At 46.0% G+C, this 25,000-nt stretch overlaps 1 protein-coding gene across 1 annotated transcript in view; it reads right to left on the reverse strand.

The window, feature by feature from the left end:
* LOC310875104 (metalloproteinase inhibitor 2-like) overlaps positions 1–25,000 on the reverse strand; it is a 43,515-nt gene that overhangs the window by 12,279 nt on the left and 6,236 nt on the right. Inside the window, exons 2-3 of the mRNA XM_083788175.1 lie at positions 2,079–2,179; positions 1,189–1,297 (exon numbers count right to left, since the gene is read on the reverse strand). Coding sequence (XP_083644301.1) covers positions 1,189–1,297; positions 2,079–2,179 — 210 coding nt within the window. The remainder of the gene's footprint in view (positions 1–1,188; positions 1,298–2,078; positions 2,180–25,000) is intronic.

Consider the following 25,000-nt stretch of genomic DNA (forward strand, 5'->3'; position numbering starts at 1 on the left):
TACTGACAATTTCATCAACAAATAAAAACTAGACTAAAATGTTAGGAAGGGACTAGTGGACAAGAGATCCTGTATAAGTCATTTTACAATTACACATTTTACAAATTGCAAGCTGTGAGCTTGTAGTTCTGCTATTTTCAGCAAGTGTAAAATCATTACGAAGGCATCAAGGCCCGACAATTACACATTTTAGTCGACTAAATCAACTGAAGGTGTGGTCGACAAAAACTAGACTAACACTAAAACATTCCAGGTGACTAAAATGTGACTGAAACTAAATGAAAACTATATTCAAGTGACTATTTGCTGCCAAAAACAACAACGCTGGGCGGACTATAGCCATATTCAGTGAGCCACTGACTTTTTATTTTAATCATTATCTGTATAGTCCTACAGAAATCAAGGATAATCTATAATCAACCTACAGTACCAACCTTCCAATATAACCTATGAAGATAATTTTTTTAAATCACACTTGTGTGAAGTGAGGGGCACTCTTATCATCATACATTATCAACCACTGACACATAGAAACATGAGGTTTTTCAGAAAACTGTCAGGATTTAGAAGGCATTTGTAGAATCGACCTCATGGTCTAAATGGGTTTTAAGCCCTCAAGACAGTCGAATCATCGCTATGGGGCGCGCACACACACACACACACACACACACACACACACACACACACACACACACACACACACACACACACCCCCCCCCACCGCTGGGCATATAGGAGGGGCTATATAGCGTCCCTCCCTCAGAAACAGAACAACTAAAGGGTGTTCCCTTCCCAGACACAGACCTGAGATCAGGTACTCCCCTCAGAAACAGAACAACTAAAGGGTGTTCCCTTCCCAGACACAGACCTAAGATCAGGTACTCCCCTCAGAAACAGAACAACTAAAGGGTGTTCCCTTCCCAGACACAGACCTGAGATCAGGTACTCCTTCTTGAAACAGAACAACTAAAGGGTGTTCCCTTCCCAGACACAGACCTGAGATCAGGTACTCCTTCTTGAAACAGAACAACTAAAGGGTGTTCCCTTCCCAGACACAGACCTGAGATCAGGTACTCCTTCTTGAAACAGAACAACTAAAGGGTGTTCCCTTCCCAGACACAGACCTGAGATCAGGTACTCCCCTCAGAAACAGAACGACTAAAGGGCGTTCCCTTCCCAGACACAGACCTGAGATCAGGTACTCCTTCTTGCCGCTGGTGTCCAAGGTGACGCCGCAGACGGCGGAGACGGGCGCCGTGAAGATGGACTCGATGTCCTGGGTGGGCCCCTTGAACATCTGGACAGGGGTCAAAAGGTCAAGGTCAAAGGGCGACAGCATCTGGGCACCAGCCTCTTCCACCAAACAAAAAGCATCAAAGGGGGCGGGGCATCTATACATCCTGACAGTAATTTGAAAAAGCTATGTTTCTATGTCAGTCGTTCTTTGATTTTTCAAAAATAGCAGACCTACAAGCTCGTAGCGCGCCACTCGGTGGCGCGCTATGAGCTTGTAGATCTGCTATTTTTCAATAGCTAAAGCATAACATAATGCTAACACCAAAAGGAGTTCCCATTGCTTCCTCACTGAAAATGATAAAATACCACCATTTCTTTCCTACTTGTTCCCATTCTGACCTGAGATCAGATTCTAAAAATGTCTTCTACATCCTGACAGTTTTCTGAAATAGCTATGTAGTGGTTCTTCGATTAAGAAAAAATAGCAGACCTACAAGCCACTTGGTGGCGCGCTACGAGCTTGTAGATCTGCATTAACCCCTTTTGGTGTTAATGCTATAACACCAAAAGGGGTTCCCGCCCAAAATGGGTTAAACACTTTTCAACGTACAGTGACTATGATTGGTTCCCCACTAAAAATGTTCAGTTCACAGTTAAAAAATGAACACCCTTTAATACGTCTGTGTGTTGGTTCCTGAAAATTTTAAATTTTGGAGTTAGGTGGTTTCTTCCAGACGGCAGAGATATGAACATAAGGTTGAAAATGGATGTATAGTGTTCCTTATTTAATGGTCAGTGCGTGCGTGCGTGCGTGCGTGCGCTCATGTGTGTAAATTCCTAACCTTGATCTGTTTGATGTCATATTGGATCCTCTTGATGGGGTTCCCGTAGATGTCGTTCCCAGAATCCACCTCTCTCTCTCCCACCACCTTGGCACGGATCACTGCCGACGACACAGAGGACAGGGGTTAGCATGTTAGCATGTTAGCATGTCGCCTGGTACTCACAACCATGACTCCAACTCCAAGCATCACTCAACAAAAAATGGTAAGTTAATAAAAATTTATTAAAACCGTACCAAAACCACGGCAGATGTCCTAAAATTCGACTTATAACCGCATATACCCGGAAAAAAGAGTCCCCGCACATGCATGCGCGCTCGCTTATAGCGCCACCTAGGGCCCAACCGGCCCTGCCTCAACCAGTGGTCCTCAACCACCGGTGGGCGTTCCAGGTGGCCCCAGCAAATTATTGTTAAACGTCTGCGTTTCTTTAAAGTAGCTATAAGCAATAATATGCCGAATAAATAATGGACCTTGACATGAAAAGGGTTGAATAACTACTGTCACAAAGCACTAATATGTACAGACAGTCAGACAAAGAACACAAAGAACAGAAGCAGCCTAAAGATCGGAGGCTGAATCCACCATTATTATTATTATTACTCTGGTGTAGCTGGGCAGACGATCATCGATAGTTACTGATGCGACTGCATGGTGACTGGAAATGTCAAACGTAACCGCATCGCAGAAGCCGAAGCCAAGTCTTTGGGTGGTCCTTCAGTATGTTGGGAGGGTATCAGGAATGGGTGGTCCTTCAGTGTGTTGGGAGGGTATCAGGAATGGGTGGTCCTTCGTTATGTTGGGAGGGTATCAGGAATGGGTGGTCCTTCAGTATGTTGGGAGGGTATCAGGAATGGGTGGTCCTTCAGTATGTTGGGAGGGTATCAGGAATGGGTGGTCCTTCAGTATGTTGGGAGGGTATCAGGAATGGGTGGTCCTTCAGTATGTTGGGAGGGTATCAGGAATGGGTGGTCCTTCAGTATGTTGGGAGGGTATCAGGAATGGGTGGTCCTTCAGTATGTTGAGAGGGTATCAGGAATGGGTGGTCCTTCAGTATGTTGGGAGGGTATCAGGAATGGTTTGGGTGGTCCTTCAGTATGTTGGGAGGGTATCAGGAATGGGTGGTCCTTCATTATGTTGGGAGGGTATCAGGAATGGGTGGTCCTTCAGTATGTTGGGAGGGTATCAGGAATGGGTGGTCCTTCATTATGTTGGGAGGGTATCAGGAATGGGTGGTCCTTCAGTATGTTGGGAGGGTATCAGGAATGGGTGGTCCTTCAGTATGTTGGGAGGGTATCAGGAATGGGTGGTCCTTCGTTATGTTGGGAGGGTATCAGGAATGGGTGGTCCTTCGTTATGTTGGGAGGGTATCAGGAATGGGTGGTCCTTCAGTATGTTGGGAGGGTATCAGGAATGGGTGGTCCTTCAGTATGTTGGGAGGGTATCAGGAATGGGTGGTCCTTCAGTATGTTGGGAGGGTATCAGGAATGGGTGGTCCTTCAGTATGTTGGGAGGGTATCAGGAATGGGTGGTCCTTCAGTATGTTGGGAGGGTATCAGGAATGGGTGGTCCTTCAGTATGTTGGGAGGGTATCAGGAATGGGTGGTCCTTCAGTATGTTGGGAGGGTATCAGGAATGGGTGGTCCTTCAGTATGTTGGGAGGGTATCAGGAATGGGTGGTCCTTCAGTATGTTGGGAGGGTATCAGGAATGGGTGGTCCTTCAGTATGTTGGGAGGGTATCAGGAATGGGTGGTCCTTCAGTATGTTGGGAGGGTATCAGGAATGGGTGGTCCTTCAGTATGTTGGGAGGGTATCAGGAATGGGTGGTCCTTCAGTATGTTGGGAGGGTATCAGGAATGGGTGGTCCTTCAGTATGTTGGGAGGGTATCAGGAATGGGTGGTCCTTCAGTATGTTGGGAGGGTATCAGGAATGGGTGGTCCTTCAGTATGTTGGGAGGGTATCAGGAATGGGTGGTCCTTCAGTATGTTGGGAGGGTATCAGGAATGGGTGGTCCTTCAGTATGTTGGGAGGGTATCAGGAATGGGTGGTCCTTCAGTATGTTGGGAGGGTATCAGGAATGGGTGGTCCTTCAGTATGTTGGGAGGGTATCAGGAATGGGTGGTCCTTCAGTATGTTGGGAGGGTATCAGGAATGGGTGGTCCTTCGTTATGTTGGGAGGGTATCAGGAATGGGTGGTCCTTCAGTATGTTGGGAGGGTATCAGGAATGGGTGGTCCTTCAGTATGTTGGGAGGGTATCAGGAATGGGTGGTCCTTCAGTATGTTGGGAGGGTATCAGGAATGGGTGGTCCTTCAGTATGTTGGGAGGGTATCAGGAATGGGTGGTCCTTCAGTATGTTGGGAGGGTATCAGGAATGGGTGGTCCTTCAGTATGTTGGGAGGGTATCAGGAATGGGTGGTCCTTCAGTATGTTGGGAGGCTATCAGGAATGGGTGGTCCTTCAGTGTGTTGGGAGGGTATCAGGAATGGGTGGTCCTTCAGTATGTTGGGAGGCTATCAGGAATGGGTGGTCCTTCAGTATGTTGGGAGGGTATCAGGAATGGGTGGTCCTTCAGTATGTTGGGAGGGTATCAGGAATGGGTGGTCCTTCAGTGTGTTGGGAGGGTATCAGGAATGGGTGGTCCTTCAGTATGTTGGGAGGGTATCAGGAATGGGTGGTCCTTCAGTATGTTGGGAGGGTATCAGGAATGGGTGGTCCTTCAGTATGTTGGGAGGGTATCAGGAATGGGTGGTCCTTCAGTATGTTGGGAGGGTATCAGGAATGGGTGGTCCTTCAGTATGTTGGGAGGGTATCAGGAATGGGTGGTCCTTCAGTATGTTGGGAGGGTATCAGGAATGGGTGGTCCTTCAGTATGTTGGGAGGGTATCAGGAATGGGTGGTCCTTCAGTATGTTGGGAGGGTATCAGGAATGGGTGGTCCTTCAGTATGTTGGGAGGGTATCAGGAATGGGTGGTCCTTCAGTATGTTGGGAGGGTATCAGGAATGGGTGGTCCTTCAGTATGTTGGGAGGGTATCAGGAATGGGTGGTCCTTCAGTATGTTGGGAGGGTATCAGGAATGCTTTTCAACACAGTGGGCGTATATACAGTAGTTTGGTTTGTCAGTGGAGAAAAAAAAAGCGCTCTTTTCAGCCCGCATTGAGCTCACCAGACTTTAGCAGTACGTGCGGGCGAATTTCGTATTAATGCGTTTGCTGAGATCATTCTTTTTTTAACAACTCAAAATCCATATGTGATTGTGACCGACTAGTCACTAACCGGGGCAAGGAAGGACACAACACAGGGCAGCTTTCTTAAGTAGACTGGTTTATTCCTCCATGTGCAGAGGGAATAACACAACATAATACTTTACACAGGAGAGGCGATAGAGCTCTCCACTGTCCGGACAGACGTTCTCTCTCTTCTGAGTGTTTGTGGAGATGACTGATTTATATCCTGTTGTGACCTTGATCAAGTCCATGATGCACAACAGGTGCGCAGCCACGCCCAGCTCTGAGTCCAGTTCTAGTTTGACTCAGGCCAGGTGTGACTGCATGAATCAGTCATCCTCCATCTCACAGTGATCCACTCAGATATCTGTTGGGCCCATGCAGCCATGTGAGACTATATCATTTAAAAAAACATAAATAATTTTGGTTGGTTTTTAGAATGATGATCAATCAATAGAACTAACACGGTATACTTCAAGTTCTTATTTATATGCATTCACTATTTCAAGGTAAAGAAATAATCATGTAATTTTTTTTATTTTGGGGTGTCAATTATAACCTCATGGCCCGCTCAGTGGGTCCACAGGTTGATTAAACCACAGGACTGGATCCAGGGCTGGACTGGGACAACAATTCGGCCCGGTCATTTCCGGTGAATTTGGCCCAGACCGGCCCACCCACCACAACCAGCACGCAGATATCAGAAAATCTACCACCCGCTCTGTCGAGGCACACACAAACAAACAAGCCCCTAATAATACCACCACTTTTACAGAACAACATAAATGATACAAACCAACAGACAACTACACAACCCTTTTCTAGGGTTTATTTGTCACTCATTTGCCCCCTATACGGTCGCGGCGCACCGGGAATATGCCCGGCGGTACGTCCTGTGGCCAGTCCAGCCCTGACTGGATCACAATAAAACTGTGTTTAAAAAGAAGAAAAGAAAGAAAATAAGTGCTTTTGGACCGGGTGTTGTTTTTCTAAAAAACATGCCCACCCACTCTCTGAAAGTTGAAGGACAATGAAACAGACAAGAACACGCCGCTAATATCGTTAAGTGCCAAAGGCCCTGTTTTTAATTTGTCTGAGTATATCCACCACATCCCTGCTTTAACAGACTACAGATGGACGACAGTCAAAACAACCTCTATATACGGCCGCCTGAAGGAAGGCAGCGAACGACCAACACCAGACCCCAAAGCCCAGACGGATTCATCCGTTTGGCTGATATGCATATACTATAGCGCCGTTAAAAGGACATACTCAACAAATAGCAGATCGGCTGACACATTGTTGTTGTTTCTTAACCCATTTAGACCCATTGTAACCTATACGGTGTTTTACAGTACCTTTCAATCCGGGAGCTATACCTCTGTGTCACATTAGTTGTTGCTATACCTCTGTGTCACATTAGTTGTTGCTATACATGTAGCTGTCACGTGTAGGTGAGGTAAAAACCCAAACGCAGGACAGCCAGGCATGGTAGTGTTCAAAACCATGAATTGGTGTTTTAACCCATTCTGACCTGAGATCAGATTCTAAAAATGTCTTCTAAATCCTGACAGTTTTCTGGAAAAAAAAGCTATGTTTCTATGTCAGTCGTTCTTCGATTTTTCAAAAATAGCAGACCTACAAGCTCGTATCGCGCCACTCGGTGACGCGCTATGAGCTTGTAGATCTGCTATTTTTCAATAGCTAAAGCATAACGTAATGCTATAACGCCAAAAGGGGTTCCCGCCCAAAATGGCTTAATACAGAAGACGGGGTACATATACTTAGTTTAGACTATAGTCATTGGTTAGACATGGGTTAAGGTTAGGGTTACTGTAGGTGTGCTGCCCCGTGGGAGGTTAGGTTTAGACTAGTCATTGGTTAGACATGGGTTAAGGTTAGGGTTACTGTAGGTGTGCTGCCCCGTGGGAGGTTAGGTTTAGACTAGTCATTGGTTAGACATGGGTTAAGGTTAGGTTTAGGTGTGCTGCCCCGTGGGAGGTTAGGGTTAGGGTGAGGGTTTGAGATAGGTTGTATAGTTGTAGGACTAATGACTGGTCTAACCAATGACTAGTCTAACTAAGTATTGTCTAAACTAAGTACTACTCTAAACTAAGTACTGCACCCCAGAAGACAGGTGAACATGAACAACTTCAAACAGACTGGAACAGGTGACAGGATACAATGACTCAACAACTGACTGACTGGGGAACAAGACTGATTTTCGCGAAACTTGTCAACATGGTTAGAGGGCCATGCCAAACGGTGACTATATGCGAAGCCCATGACGATGACAAGGTAAGCTAGGTGCGGGGGGTTAAAGCGGCCAAGTTCTCAACGTGTCGCACGGCGCGACGCCTTGAGAGCTTGTAGATCAGCTATTTTCGGGGCGCAACCCTGCACTCTTTAGCTAGTGGAGATGGAGGTGCAATTTGTTCAACGCAAAATGCTGCGTTCAAGTTCAGGAGACTTTGGAGAAAAAAACAATTCTCCTGAACGCTGCCTTCCTTCCGGTATGGCATGGAAAGGAAAGGACCCCGTTTGTGCATTTCTTTCACCGTGTAGTAAATGTCGACTTAGATAGTATTTTAGACAGACTTATAGCTTGTTACGTAGACAGCACTAGAATTGCATTTCATGTAGTCATAGCACTTTATAGTACACATGTATATTGTATAATATATAATATGGTATAGTAATAGTATGTATAGTTGACATAGATACTCCACTGTTACGTTCTTAGCTTATATACGATTCATGATAACTACTTTTTATAATATATGTGATGTATGCCATGCTTTTGTTTTTGCTTAATGTAAGTCGCTCTGGATCAAGAGCGTCTGCTAAATGCCTAAATTGTAAATGCTGCATTCGTGGTCTGGAGAGGGCAGTTGTTTAACAGATGGGGTAAAAGGGCAGGGGCTTTAACCCATTCTGAACGGGCACCCATTTTGGTGTTAGCATCATGTTATGCTTTAGCTATTTAAAAATAGCAGATCTACAAGCTCATATCGCGCCACCGAGTGGCGCGATACGAGCTTGTAGGTCTGCTATTTTTGAAAAAATCGAAGAACGAGTGACATTTTTAGAATCTGATCTCAGGTCAGAATGGGTTCATCAGACCAGTGTGTGTCTGGCGGAAACCTCGTATGAATCTGATCTCAGGTCAGAATGGGTTAAGCCCCCTTTGATGTCTATGTGTGCACGTCCCTATAGGTGCCAGCCTATATGGACCAGAGAAGACCAGACCAGACCCATGCACTGCAGACTGGCCTGGCTCTCTCTCCATCGGACTACAACTCCCTATCATCTTAGAGACATTGGACTACAACAGAAGACCAGACCAGACCCATGCACTGCAGACTGGCCTGGCTCTCTCTCCATCGGACTACAACTCCCTATCATCTTAGAGACATTGGACTACAACAGAAGACCAGACCAGACCCATGCACTGCAGACTGGCCTGGCTCTCTCTCCATCGGACTACAACTCCCTATCATCTTAGAGACATTGGACTACAACAGAAGACCAGACCAGACCCATGCACTGCAGACTGGCCTGGCTCTCTCTCCATCGGACTACAACTCCCTATCATCTTAGAGACATTGGACTACAACAGAAGACCAGACCAGACCCATGCACTGCAGACTGGCCTGGCTCTCTCTCCATCGGACTACAACTCCCTATCATCTTAGAGACATTGGACTACAACAGAAGACCAGACCAGACCCATGCACTGCTGACTGGCCTGGCTCTCTCTCCATCGGACTACAACTCCCTATCATCTTAGAGACATTGGACTACAACAGAAGACCAGACCAGACCCATGCGGTGCTGACTGGCCTGGCTGTGGAGTAGACAGACACACACACACACACACCTCTCTCCCCATAGACACACACAGACACACACCTCTCTCCCCATAGACACACACAGGCACACACACACCTCTCTCTCCATACGCAGACACACACCTCTCTCTCTCTCTCTCCATAGACAGACACACACCTCTCTCTCTCTCCATAGACAGACACACACCGCTCTCTCTCCATACGCAGACACACACACCTCTCTCTCTCTCTCCATAGACAGACACACACACCTCTCTCCCCATAGACACACACCTCTCTCTCTCTCCATAGACAGACACACACCTCTCTCTCTCTCCATAGACAGACACACACCTCTCTCTCTCTCTCTCTCCATAGACAGACACACACCTCTCTCTCTCTCCATAGACAGACACACACACCTCTCTCCCCATAGACACACACCTCTCTCTCTCTCCATAGACAGACACACACACCTCTCTCTCTCTCTCCATAGACAGACACACACACCTCTCTCCCCATAGACACACACCTCTCTCTCTCTCCATAGACAGACACACACCTCTCTCTCTCTCCATAGACAGACACACACCTCTCTCTCTCTCTCCATAGACAGACACACACCTCTCTCTCTCTCCATAGACAGACACACACCTCTCTCTCTCTCCATAGACAGACACACACCTCTCTCTCTCTCCATAGACAGACACACACCTCTCTCTCTCTCTCTCCATAGACAGACACACACCTCTCTCTCTCTCCATAGACAGACACACACCTCTCTCTCTCTCTCTCCATAGACAGACACACACCTCTCTCTCTCTCCATAGACAGACACACACCTCTCTCTCTCTCTCCATAGACAGACACACACCTCTCTCTCTCTCCATAGACAGACACACACCTCTCTCTCTCTCCATAGACAGACACACACCTCTCTCTCCATACGCAGACACACACACACCTCTCTCTCTCTCTCCATAGACAGACACACACCTCTCTCTCTCTCCATAGACAGACACACACCTCTCTCTCTCTCTCCATAGACAGACACACACCTCTCTCTCTCTCTCCATAGACAGACACACACCTCTCTCTCTCTCCATAGACAGACACACACCTCTCTCTCCATACGCAGACACACACACACACACACCTCTCTCTCTCTCCATAGACAGACACACACCTCTCTCCCCATAGACACACACAGGCACACACACACACACACACACACACACACACACCTCTCTCTCTCCATACGCAGACACACACCTCTCTCTCCATAGACAGACACACACCTCTCTCCCCATAGACACACACAGGCACACACACACATCTCTCTCCATAGACAGACACACACCTCTCTCTCTCCATAGACAGACACACGCAGACACACACCTCTCTCTCTCCATAGACAGAACCCACTGCAGAAACACCAGAAGGAAGGAAGGAACTCTTCAAAGAGACAGAAGAAGTGCATTAAAAGGAACCACCAATAATGGCAACGGCACAACGGAGAAGAAGCTGAACGCAAAATACGGCCATGGTGGGCCAGAGACGCATGTGTGTGTGTGTGTGTGTGTGGTGTGTGCGATTATTTTTGTAATTCTTTTTTACAGCCTGACTGACTACATCAAGCTTCAGCTATGCTTTAGGGCATTTCTGCAGAATGGAAAATATGAGCAATACCACACACACACACACACACACACAAAAAGAGGAAACAAAGTTACTTTCACACGCACGCACGCATGCAAACACATGCGTACAAGCGTGCATGCGCTGCTGCTGCATGCCTCTTATCCCCTCGGGTTCACTTCATGGCTTGGAGCAGACACAAAGTATGGAGGTTCACTCACTGCTCCCGGAGTTAACGACGTCTGTCGTCCTCTCTCTCGCACCCCCCCCCCCCCCCCCCACACACACACACACACACACACACACACTCCCCCCCCCCCCCCCCCCCACACACACACACACACACACACTCCCCCCCCCCCCCCACACACACACCCCTGTGTGCTCCAAGTCGCATGCTTTTCAGCACATGTAACCACATCACACAGCGTTGTTGTTCTTTTTATCGCGGTCGAGGAATGAACTCCGGATGAGTGTTTGATTCCAGCGTCCCGTGTATAGCTTTAACAAGAGTCCAAACCACCCCCCCATCAGCGAGAAGCAAAAACTTCAGCCTTTTTTCCTATATATATATATACAGTATATATATATATATCACTATTAGTGTAGATTTCCGTCCTATACACAAACATTAAATTCCCATTGACATGAATGGAGAATTTTACATGATCGCAATAACGCGATCATGTGGTGTGACTTTGCAGATCGGCGGCTATTTTAGCAGCGCAGCAGCGACCGGTGCGCCGCTAAGCATAATGACCTGGCTTTAACGCAAACATATACGAGAGCAGAGTACACACATAAACAAATGCAAATGCACAAACACACACGCAAGCGCAGGTACACACACACACACACACACACACACACACGCAAGCGCACGCACACAGCAGTATACCTGGCTGGCACTCTCTTCTACATTCCTGGCCTTTTTTTCCGTTCTCATTTCCTGGATTGGTTCGTTCTGAACTAACCCCACAGACTAATGAGCTCACAGCAGACAGACAGACAGAGAGAGACAGAGACAGCGAGAGAGAGAGAGAGAGAGAGAGAGAGAGAGAGAGAGAGAGAGAGAGAGAGAGAGAGAGAGAGAGAGAGAGAGAGAGAGAGAGAGAGACAGAGACAGAGACAGAGACAGAGAGAGAGACAGAGAGAGAGACAGAGAGAGAGACAGAGAGACAGAGAGAGACAGAGAGAGAGAGAGAGAGAGAGAGAGAGACAGAGAGAGAGACAGAGAGAGAGACAGAGAGAGAGACAGAGAGAGAGACAGAGAGACAGAGAGAGACAGAGAGAGAGACAGAGAGACAGAGACAGAGAGAGAGACAGAGAGAGAGACAGAGAGAGAGACAGAGAGACAGAGACAGAGACAGAGAGAGAGACAGAGAGACAGAGACAGAGAGAGAGACAGAGAGAGAGACAGAGAGAGAGACAGAGAGACAGAGAGAGACAGAGAGAGAGACAGAGAGAGAGACAGAGAGAGAGAGAGACACAGACAGACAGGCAGGCAGGCAGGCAGAAGGGAGGAGAGACTGTACAAAAGGTGTAAACAACTACTACTACGATAACGTACTAGCCACCTATCTAACTATGAGTCCATGATGTGACAGAGGGGTCAGAGTTCACCTATCTATCTATCTGCTTACCAACTATGAGTCCATGATGTGACAGAGGGGTCAGAGTTCACCTATCTATCTATCTGCTTACCAACTATGAGTCCATGATGTGACAGAGGGGTCAGAGTTCACCTATCTATCTATCTGCTTACCAACTATGAGTCCATGATGTGACAGAGGGGTCAGAGTTCACCTATCTATCTATCTGCTTACCAACTATGAGTCCATGATGTGACAGAGGGGTCAGAGTTCACCTATCTATCTATCTGCTTACCAACTATGAGTCCATGATGTGACAGAGGGGTCAGAGTTCACCTATCTATCTATCTGCTTACCAACTATGAGTCCATGATGTGACAGAGGGGTCAGAGTTCACCTATCTATCTATCTATCTGTTTACCAACTATGAGTCCATGATGTGACAGAGGGGTCAGAGTTCACCTATCTATCTATCTGCTTACCAACTATGAGTCCATGATGTGACAGAGGGGTCAGAGTTCACCTATCTATCTATCTGCTTACCAACTATGAGTCCATGATGTGACAGAGGGGTCAGAGTTCACCTATCTATCTATCTGCTTACCAACTATGAGTCCATGATGTGACAGAGGGGTCAGAGTTCACCTATCTATCTATCTGCTTACCAACTATGAGTCCATGATGTGACAGAGGGGTCAGAGTTCACCTATCTATCTATCTGCTTACCAACTATGAGTCCATGATGTGACAGAGGGGTCAGAGTTCACCTATCTATCTATCTGCTTACCAACTATGAGTCCATGATGTGACAGAGGGGTCAGAGTTCACCTATCTATCTATCTGCTTACCAACTATGAGTCCATGATGTGACAGAGGGGTCAGAGTTCACCTATCTATCTATCTGCTTACCAACTATGAGTCCATGATGTGACAGAGGGGTCAGAGTTGAACGAAATGCATACAAGGTCAACAGTACAAATGACACTAGTTTTGTGGCGCCCACCCCTTAGTGCCCCCCCCCACCCACCCAAATGACCGGCTGTGGCTCAGGAGGTAGAGCAGGTCGTCCAATGATCCATGGGTCGGCGGTTCGAATCCCGGCTCCTCCTCCTGTCTACATGTCGAAGTGTCCTTGGGCAAAGACACTGAACCCCAAATTGCTCCCGATGTGCTGGTTGGTACCTTGCATGGCTTCCGCCGCAATCGGTGTATGAATGTGAGTGTGAATGTGTGTGTGTGAATGGGTGAATGTAATGCACAATCTATGTAAAGCGCCTTGGATAAAGGCGCTATAGAGCGTCGCAGTCCCTCCACCTTTCAGAACAACGAACGGCCCAGGAAATGAAAACGCAATGCATTTCCCCATAGGCAGTTCTTATTTAATTTATTTAAAGACCTTTTAAGCGTCGTACGAAGCCAACTCTTGTCGTGACAAATCATGACAACACACACAATATTTTGGACCAAACAAATAATTACAAAGAAAAACAACAAAAAAAGTGTTGCCGTTTTTTTCTACTTTCTAATTCTTTGTTTGGCCCGAAAAAATTCTGTGTGTTGTCATGATTTGTCACGACAAGAGTTGGCTTCGTACGACGCTTAAAAGGTCTTTAAATAAAATAAATAAGAACTGCCTATGGGGAAATGCATTGCGTTTTCATTTCCTGGGCCGTTCGTTGTTCTGAAAGAGGGAGGGACTGCGACGCTCTATATAAATGCACCATTTACTATTTACTTACTTTACACAATCTGTGCTGAAACAAGATAATCTCGTGAACAGCTATTGTATCCATTGTACTCGCATTTTTACTCACATGGTCTAAATGCGAATCCCAGTGGAGCCCCAGTGTAATAAGCGTGCACGTGCGCGTCAGCGTTGCGTCTCCGTCAGCGTCAGGGAATGTTCCCTAAATAAAATTGCCCCGGTTCGTTTTTTTGACGGGTGTCAAACACGCCCCCGGTGGAGCCCCGCCGTTAGTCACGTTTCTGCTCAAAATGAGACAAATTCCGAGGTTTGGGAGCTTATAAATCCATGATCAACATCGCACCAATAAAAACAACTCAGTCGCGGCCGGGTCGTCCACAGGCTAGAGTGAGCCACACTGTAGCCTGGTGGGGGTGCTGCACTTCCTGGTTGCCCACAAGGAGCGGGCTGGACCAGCTCATAAACACTATTCATGAACCATTGAGATGTTGATCCATCATTTCTTGATCTTTCCGCTGTTCCTTCGTCTGGAATGTGGTCTCTGTTGTTGTTGTCATCTTTTGTCGTTGGTTGTCATGGCTCCCAGTTCCCACCTGATGTCGTGTGGGAGTTCTGATTGGTCCAGAGTGTACTGAATAACTGCTAGCTTACATAACGTCCTAAGACGAGGACTAAAGTCTAAGATGAACAGCTCATCAGAGAAAATGTTATCTCTGATGAGCTGTTCATCTCCTTTGAATCCTCCAAAGAGGATGATATGATCTCCCACAATGCAACAGCACATACCTTGCATTGGACATGGTCCTTTCCCCTTGGTCTCAACCTTCTTCCAGGAGAAGGTCTCTGGACTGAATTTCCACACATCATTGAAGGTCTGGTCACCGTTGCGGCCACCACATATGTACAGCTCTCCATTGTAGGTAAATGCTGAAAGAATGTAGTGTCCTTCTGGTAGAAGCTGTGCAGAAGGTGTGTCCAGCCAGGCGTTGGTCTCTGTGTCAATAACTCTGAAGAACCACTGGTACCCATAAATACCCATAAATACAAACATCTTTGTCCCGATGATAGTAGCAGAGTGAGCAAATGAAGCAGAAACACCAGTTCCTCTGGTGGTAATTAAAGACCAGACCATTGTGCTGGTGTCCAACTTGTACAGGTCATTAGTGACTCCAGTCTGTCCTAGTGAGTGTCCTCCATAGATAAACATGACCTTCTCCAACACACAGGCTGAGTGGCAGATCCTCTTCTCCGGAACAGTCCCAGAAACCCTGGGTTTGAACCATATGTGGTCGTCAACATCATATGCATAAAGCACATTGCCGAAACGATCGCCTCCCCAGATGTAGACTGTATCTTCAACCAACACAGCTGTGTGGCCGTAGCATATGGATGGAACCTCTGGGCGGCGTCGTCCTCCTCTTCCAGGATCCACTGGAGGTAACTTCTTCCAGCATAAAGAAACTGTGTTGAAGACATGGACATCCATGTCCATGTCTTGGTTCCATTCCATGTAGTTCCATCCATCACCTTCACCTCCAAAGGAATACAGTTTGTTCTTCACTGCTACAGCAGCATGATAGGCTCGCTTTGGTCCTCCTGCTTTGGAAACAGTCCAAGACAACATCTGTCTGTATGTCTGTCTGTCTGTCTGTACCGATCTCACTTCTCTCTCGACGTCTACAGTCATTATCAACACGGTGCATCATCTTATATATCTATTCTGCTGTGAAATCACGCACAACACAAACTGTTGCCATGCACGCCTTAACGACGCCGATTAGTGCAGCTCTTCTTCATCTGCACCCTTTGACTCTATTGCTATATTTATTACTTCATTACGACTACCTTGTGATCTATGGATGCCATGGGTCTATGGATCTATGGGGCTTCCACACGCTACAGGCTTTGTCAGGGTCAGGAATCGGTTCAGGAATATAAAAGAAGACATATCACAGGTTGTTTTCTAATGCAATGTGCACAGACCACAGAGTGCACAGACCACAGAGTGCACAGACCACAGAGTGCACAGACCACAGAGTGCACAGACCACAGAGTGCACAGACCACAGAGTGCACAGTATATCATTTGATCTGAGGATCAAAACAGCAGCACGTATTGTTTCTGGCTCCGAAGTATCGCGGGATTTGGCTGACAAGACAGGAAACGGTGGGAAGTCTCGCGATATACTTTGGTACATTCAGAATGGTACTTTGTGCTCTTTAGATAACTCTATAAAATTACACAGTGTACACACATCGAAAAGCAACACAGCAGACAATAATGTGTTACATGTCTTCTGTTATTTTCCAGAAGTGATTACTTTACAAAAGGTCTCAGTCATTCATAAATAATGTTTGTTCATGAGCTGGTCACTGAGCTCCCCCCCCCCCCAGATGAACCACTTGAGAGACCATCGCAGAACTACTGAAGATGATACATGGCCTGAGGACGGGCCATACTTACAAAAACCTCCACCGGGACGATGGCCTGGAAACAAGCCATATCACCAGGAGAGAATCAACACCCAACCGCCTGAAGACAGGCCTAGGCTGGAGGAGCCCTGGATGAGGAACAGACCCAGAGAGAGATCTCCCCATCAACCACAGGGAAATCCAAACAATCAACGACCTGACTACAGACCACAGATCCGCCGGAGACAGAAACCTTGGCTGAACAACAGACAGCAGGACCAGCGGTCAGGACATCAGCCAAGAGCCGGAGAGAGACCACACCACCAGACCCGGACGGGTCCAGTAAGATACAACACACACATCGACACACACACACACCACACAGAAAGAGGTGACTTCTTAAAAGCCATCAGGACCATGAACAAATTGATCATAAGTACACATCATCTGCAGAATGTAAATTCTTCGAGCAGACCACCAGCAAGTATAGCAAGGAAAACCCTTGAACTCATTAATTTGATTAAACCAGCTCAACCAACGGATAAAACCACCCTATTACTTGAAGGGATATCCAGACACTGGTGCCATACAACAATCTTAGCCCTAGAGGAACACTACACTACACTGATAAACACAACCAAACAAGAATTAACAGATAACCTAACAGAGGACGAAGAAAAGAAAGCCTTTACCATAGCAATCAGATGGTCTAGAAAAAACTTAGGGAAAAGGTTAAAACAATTAGAGATAAACAAAGCCCAACTTATAATCACACAGCTTAGAACAACTAGAACTGTCATGTCTACCCCATCCCCCCCCACTGTTGTCCCTCTGAATGTCCCCAATTCACACCCTCCGATTCCTATTGCACAGGTTCCCACTCCCCCCCCTTCTACCCCGGTCCCCAATTCACCCCCTACCTCCCCCATTCCTGCTATGCATATCTCCACTCCCCCTGCCCCATCTGCTGGTAGAGCACCCCATTGTTCTCCATTACCACACCCCTGTGTATCCTCTGCCCCCCTCTCCCCACCTTCCCTGACCCCCACCCCCTCCTCCCTATGTGCTTTCCCCAAAGTATTTATCACCAGGGCCCCACCGCCAACCCTAATTCAAGTCCAACCTAGAAGAGATCTTTCGGAAGTAGACTTCCCTCGCCTAACCTCACCAATACAGATAAGTACACCGCAGAGGCAAACACGGAGCCAAAAAGACAAGGCCAAGGGAGCCATTCCAGATGACACGCCACAGCCCCAGAGGACGGCCCGCAGCAGGACGGGACCAGGAGAGGAGAGGACCCCACATGGCCAGACCCAGGACACAGAAGCAACCCCTACCTGGACCACGACAGACCCAGGAGAGAACCGAAGACAGGAAACAGACGAACCAGAGATCATGGAGCCAAGGACCCCAGGAGAAGTTTACAGACACATCTCCACACAAAAGAAAAACCAGCGTTGGAGATTACACCCGGAGAAAAGCATCGTCATCATAGGAGACTCAAACCTGAGCAATATCCCATCTCTCCTCCCATCTCTCAGACGACAGGATCTACAAGTGGATGGCTACCCAGGAATGAAATTCCAACACACGAAGGTCTTACTGGAGAGAATACCAAGAAACACCACAGTAGCACACTGTATCCTATCCGTTGGGATAAACGAGAGAAGCCAAAATAATCAAAAAACAACACAGAGGGCCTTGAGAGAGACCATCGTAGCAGCACAGAACGCATTTCCAACCGCAAGTATCCATATACCTTTAATCAACTACTCAAATAACCTCCCACACAGGGAGAAAGACAACTTAAGAGAATTAAATCGCAATATCACAAATAAAAATAGTTTCCTCCCAAAATTGGATGAAAGGGATTTTAAAGTGGGTCCTGATAACATACATTGGAAAAAAGAGACAGGCAAAGCAATGCTTGAAAATTGGCTTACTAGTTTAAACTTATTGACCCCATAAACCCAGAAAGGAGGGGGAGTAAGTCTAACATAATTAATTTGTCGCATTACTTCCAACCAGACCAACACCAGACCGAACTGCTGGAAAAGGGGCTTTCATTTGTTCCAACTCTGGACATCTACAAACAACAAACGAACAGGTTAAAGAAAGACCTTTCCCAGTATCACCGCAGACTGAAACTAGCCACACACTTTGGAATGGACCAGACAGGAGAAATAATACAGCCATTTCGACCAGGTTCAAACTGGGAACCGGCTGATACGGTACTCCCAAACAGCCTTAAACAACTAATCAAGGATGACCTAAATACGGTAAGACACATTCCAGGGCACATTAAAGAAAAAGATAACCTCACATTAGCACAAACCAGGGCACTTAGAGAACTAATTAACAACAAACAGATCGTAATCAAACCAGCAGACAAAGGCTCCTGCATAGTAATTATGGACAGACACCAATACCTGTTAGAAGGTGAGAGACAGCTTAACAATCAGGATCATTATAGGCCATTAGACCAACCAATTTACCTAGAGACAGCGAAAAAAGCCCAAGCCATTGTTAACAAACTGAGGGAAAAAAGACACATAAATGCCAAGCAACATAAATATTTAATAGGACAGGACAGCCCTCGAGCTAGGATATTTTATCTTTTACCAAAAATACACAAAAGCCCGGATTCATGGACAATACCATATGAAGTTCCACCCGGTAGACCAATTGTGTCGGACTGTGGCAGTGAGACTTATCAGACAGCAGAGTTTATTGAATACTTCCTAAACCCACTGTCGATAAAACACCCCAGTTTTATAAAAGACACTTACGATTTTGTGGACAAAATTAAAGCTATTATAGTAGGAAAAGAGGCCTTGTTGTTTTCGATAGATATAGACAGCCTCTACACAAACATTGAGACAGAAGCAGGCCTACTGGCAGTTAAAGAAGTATTTAATAAGTACCCAGACACAAATCGACCAGAAGAGGAATTACTCCAATTACTAGACTTAAATCTAACCCAGAATGATTTTTCCTTTAACAACAAATGTTATCTACAAATCAAAGGGACGGCCATGGGAAAGCGATTTGCACCATCTTATGCAAACATTTACATGAGCATATGGGAACAGACAGCACTAGAAAAATGCAGACTTAAACCAACACATTATTATAGATTTCTGGATGATATTTTTGGAATATGGGAACATAGCAAGGAAGATTTCCAGGAATTTATTGATGTTCTTAATAGCCATCACAGATCCATAACGATAAAATTTGTGACACACACTGAAAGGATTGACTTTCTTGATGTAACAATCTTCAAGGGCCCAAACTTTAACACAAATGGGAAACTAGACTTAAAAGTATTCTTTAAAGAAACAGACACCCACGCCCTATTACACAAAACGTCATTCCACCCGACACACTGTTACACAGGGATAGTCAAATCACAACTACTAAGATTCCATAGGATTTGCACGCAAAGAAGTGATTTCAAAATAGCTTGTAAAACACTATTTAAAGCACTTAGACCAAGGGGATACACTAGGACATTCCTCCGGAAAGCTCAAAGTACTTTTTTAGAAATAAGAGTACGAGATCCAGGCCCTAAATTGGCCCTGATAACCAGTTATTCAACACAGAGCACACTAGCCAACAACAGAATAAAAAGGAACTTTGAGAACCGAACGGATGATCTTCTAAAAGATTATAAAATTATATCAGCCTACAGAAAAAACAAAAACCTTAAAGATTATCTAGTACACAGCAAACTAAAAGAAATCAACGCACCAGCACGCGAGGGACCAGAATACTTCAAACCCAAACAATTAGTCAAAAATAGAACTACAAAACGCGTTTTAGAGATTAAACAACGATTAACAAGCAGAACGAGCAACTGCATTTACTTAATCACATGTAACAAATGTGGTTTACAATATGTCGGAGAAACAGGTAAAACAATAGGTACAAGGCTGGGACAACACAGATACAATATTAACAATGGCAGAAAGACAACCACAAGATTTGTGCAACATTTTATGGCTCATGGCATTGAAGCTTTAGAATGCACTGGACTGCAACACAATCCCAACTGGACGGTAGGACAAAGACGTTTTAATGAAAAACAGTGGATTAAGAACCTCAACACGGATTTCCCTGGAGGCTTAAACATACCTAAAATCAGATCTTGAACACAACAAAACCTAAACGCAGGATTAAACTGGAGAAATCTAAAAATGATTGGATCAGACTTCCTTCAAATACATGGCGAATGCATTTATTCCTTGCACTGTACCTACACATGATGCGACCTGCGGTCGCATCATGGGTAGGCACAGTGCACTGAAGTCTTTTAAATCCCCCCACACACACACACACACACACAGCTCCACAATCCCACAAACCACCAGTTGACCCACATTTAAAATCCCCCCCCCCCCCCTCCAACCATCTCAACACTTAATGACTTATACATGCGTATCAGATGCAGAAGCAGAACTACGCAATGTTTTCCATGAAGGGTCCTGCATGTAAGTTAGAACACACAGAGGAGAGGAGAGGAGAGGAGAGGAGAGGAGGGGAGGGGAGGGGAGGGGAGGAAGGGAGAGGAGAGGAGAGGAGAGGAGAGGAGAGGAGAGGAGAGGAGAGGAGAGGAGAGGAGAGGAGAGGAGAGGAGAGGAGAGGAGAGGAGAGGAGAGGAGAGGAGAGGAGAGGAGAGGAGAGGAGAGGAGAGGAGAGGAGAGGAGAGGAGATGCATGCCTTTCGGTATAATGGCATGGAAAGCAGTGGCATTTTGCATTCCTTTCACCATATTATAGTACATAATAATATATACTGTATAGTACATAATAGTACATGCTGCATTCGTGTTCAAGGGCTTTTTTGTGTTTACAGGGGCAGGGGCTGATTTAGAAACGTAGATTTGGAAACGTGTAGATTTGGAAACGTGCAGAGAAAGCAGGTAGTGATGTAGCTCTGGACCATGAGTAAGGCTATGGGCCAGAGCTATACATCCCTGTAGGGAAGTAGCTCTGGTCCAGAGCTACATCCCTGTAGGGATGTATAGCTATGGACCAGAGCTACATCCCTACCTCCTTTCTCTGCATGCATGTGTCCATCTGTACTTTGTACCAGTTCACAAATCTTGCTGCCGTGTTTTGCACATTGTTGTATTTCTCCCAAATAGGAATGGGAGTTTTTTTTGTCATTGGTCATAGTTTCAAACTCGCGTTGTATGTGTGTAATCTGTGGGAAGTACGTGTCTCTGATGTCTTGGTATATAATAGTGGGCAGGTGGTTTAGAAAGTGTAGCTCTGTTTTCCACCACATTTTTATGTGCTATTTCAACCAATTAAATCAGATTGCTTCCTCGAAACGACCCATTGTATAATGACAGATACATGGGCCAGACCGACGCGGCGGTCGCTCTCTCTCTCTAATCTAATCTCGACAGGCCAGAAATCACATTTGAACAACACAGCCACACGATGACGACGCAGCAGCGTGCCGCGCGCTAACTAGCTTGTGAAATGTATACTGCTCCGCGCTGTAAAGTCAATAAACAACAGATCCCGTAATCTTCTGTTTGGAATTATAAACCATAACAATGACAACCTTTCCTGCTATCCAGAGTAATCACCCCCCCCTGAAGATTAAAGGTTTGCACGAACGCAGTCACGATATGTAGAGACGCAGCAGAAATAAGTAGAGGCACATTATTTAAAAAGTTCAATCCCTGGGTCCACAAATAACTAGATTAAAACTGTTATTACAATACAAATGTCTGATGATAACACAACATTATGTAACACACCGTCTTACACAAAACATGTGGTGTAAGGTAACTAAGTATAGGCCTACATTTGCTCAAGCACTGCATCCGAGTACAATTTTGACTTGATTTAACTTTACTTGAATATTTCCAATAATTTTACTTCTACTCCACTAAAATGGTAAATGGTGCATTAATATATCCAAGGCTCTTTACATACATGTGTCACACACCCATTCACACACCTTCACATAGATTGTGCATTACATTCACACATTCACACACACACATTCATTCATTCATACACAGATGGTGGCGGAAACCATGCAAGGCACCAACCAGCACATCGGGAGCAATTAGGGGTTCAGAGTCTTGCTCAAGGACACTTAGCAAGACACATTAACTCTGGGGGAGCCCACAGGGTTCGAACTGGCAACCATCCAATAAAAATGAATAATAGCAAAAACAAGTTTATAGCTAGTATACTGTATTAATCATACAACCATGTGAGAGGAACCCCCTGTGAGATAGACACAGGTATCATTAACCACTTATCCTTATCTTGGATTTTGTCACACAGTAGTCCTGCGCATATGTAGTGAAATATATACCATTAGCTTTGACCAAATTCAACCAAATTACGACCAAGGTATCCTTGCTAAGAATCTGTGATATGCTATACATTTTATTCGGATATGAAAGCTCATATATCAACTGAGCCAAAATAGTAACTATTATTTATGACCAATGTCTATGATGTTTTGTTTTGTCTCCTTAACGTACCACTTTACCACTTTTGACCTATAAGGCACAGAGAAAAGCCTGGTCACAACCTAAGACAGAGAGAAAAGCCTGTGCCTGGTCACAACCTAAGACCGAGAGAAAAGCCTGGTCACAACCTAAGACAGAGAGAAAAGCCTGGTCACAACCTAAGGCAGAGAGAAAAGCCTGGTCACAACCTAAGACAGAGAGAAAAGCCTGGTCACAACCTAAGACAGAGAGAAAAGCCTGGTCACAACCTAAGACAGAGAGAAAAGCCTGGTCACAACCTAAGACGGAGAGAAAAGCCTGGTCACAACCTAAGACAGAGAGAAAAGCCTGGTCACAACCTAAGGCAGAGAGAAAAGCCTGGTCACAACCTAAGACAGAGAGAAAAGCCTGGTCACAACCTAAGACAGAGAGAAAAGCCTGGTCACAACCTAAGGCTGAGAGAAAAGCCTGGTCACAACCTAAGGCACAGAGAAAAGCCTGGTCACGACCTAAGACAGAGAGAAAAGCCTGGTCACGACCTAAGACAGAGAGAAAAGCCTGGTCATAACCTAAGACAGAGAGAAAAGCCTGGTCATAACCTAAGACAGAGAGAAAAGCCTGGTCATAACCTAAGACAGAGAGAAAAGCCTGGTCACGACCTAAGACAGAGAGAAAAGCCTGCTCACAACCTAAGGCAGAGAGAAAAGCCTGGTCACAACCTAAGACAGAGAGAAAAGCCTGGTCACAACCTAAGACAGAGAGAAAAGCCTGCTCACAACCTAAGGCAGAGAGAAAAGCCTGCTCACAACCTAAGACAGAGAGAAAAGCCTGCTCACGACCTAAGGCAGATGTGTTTCTTCCGGATACATTATATTTCCGACCAATCACAACACTTGTTTCATTCACGGAGATGTAAACAGATTTGTAAAGAGTCAACGTAATTTCCTTGAGCGGTATAGCACTTCCACCAAAATCCCACAACTTCCACCCAAAGAAAATGATAGTGTCTACACTCTACAGCTTAGGTGTTGACAGCGTGAGCGGTCCTTTAATTGTCTTTTTTTTGTGGCTTTCGCCTTTATTTTATATTTTTTATGGAGGGACAGACAGACAGTAGGAAGACAGGAAATGGGGGAGAGAGATGGGGGACACACATGCAGTAAAGGCCGTCGGGATCGGGAGTCGAACCCGCGGCCACACTGCCAGACTGGATTACCAGCCAAGGTAGCCTGGACCGCTGAGCCACAGCCCAGAAAAGCTCATATACAGTAGGTCTATATCTACAGTATCTCATACATAGAACTGTGCCTCAATTAGACCAGATGTTCCCAGATAACTTTAAAAAATACATGAGGAATTAATAACAGACAGACAGACAGACAGGCCCAGGACACTATGTCTGGGCAGGGCCCAGACATAGGGAACTTCCCTTTGTGGGCAGCTGACTGTGGGAAAAGACAGTCAAAGTGTGTGTGTGTGTGTGTGTGTGTGTGTGTGTGTGTGTGTGTGTGTGTGTGTGTGTGTGTGTGTGTGTGATGTGCATGAGGTGGGTCTATGACACCGCTTCATTCTTTTGGCCTGTGGTCTTTTGGCCTGTGGTCTGACCGACGGAACCATCGAGCACGGAAAACAGAAGGTGACTACTGTACACGCACGCACACACACACACACACACATGCACACACACACACACACACACACACACACACACACACACACACACACACACACACACACACACACACACAACAGTAAACAATCCACAAGTCACCGGCCTCTGTACAGACATGTGGATATGCATATACACGTACACAAACCATCGAGCATGGAAAACAGAAGGTGACTACTGTACACGCGCACACACACACACACACACACACACACACACACACACACACACACACACACACACACACCCCCCCCACACACACACACACAAGTAAAACGTTCATAGCGCACCACCGAGTGGCGCGCTACGAGCTTCTGGGTATGCTAATTTTGAAAAGTCTTGAAAATGTGGCGCAAATCTTTGA

The sequence above is a fragment of the Protomyctophum parallelum genome, assembly GCF_964188405.1.
Source record: "Protomyctophum parallelum genome assembly, chromosome: 17".
NCBI lineage: Eukaryota > Metazoa > Chordata > Actinopteri > Myctophiformes > Myctophidae > Protomyctophum > Protomyctophum parallelum.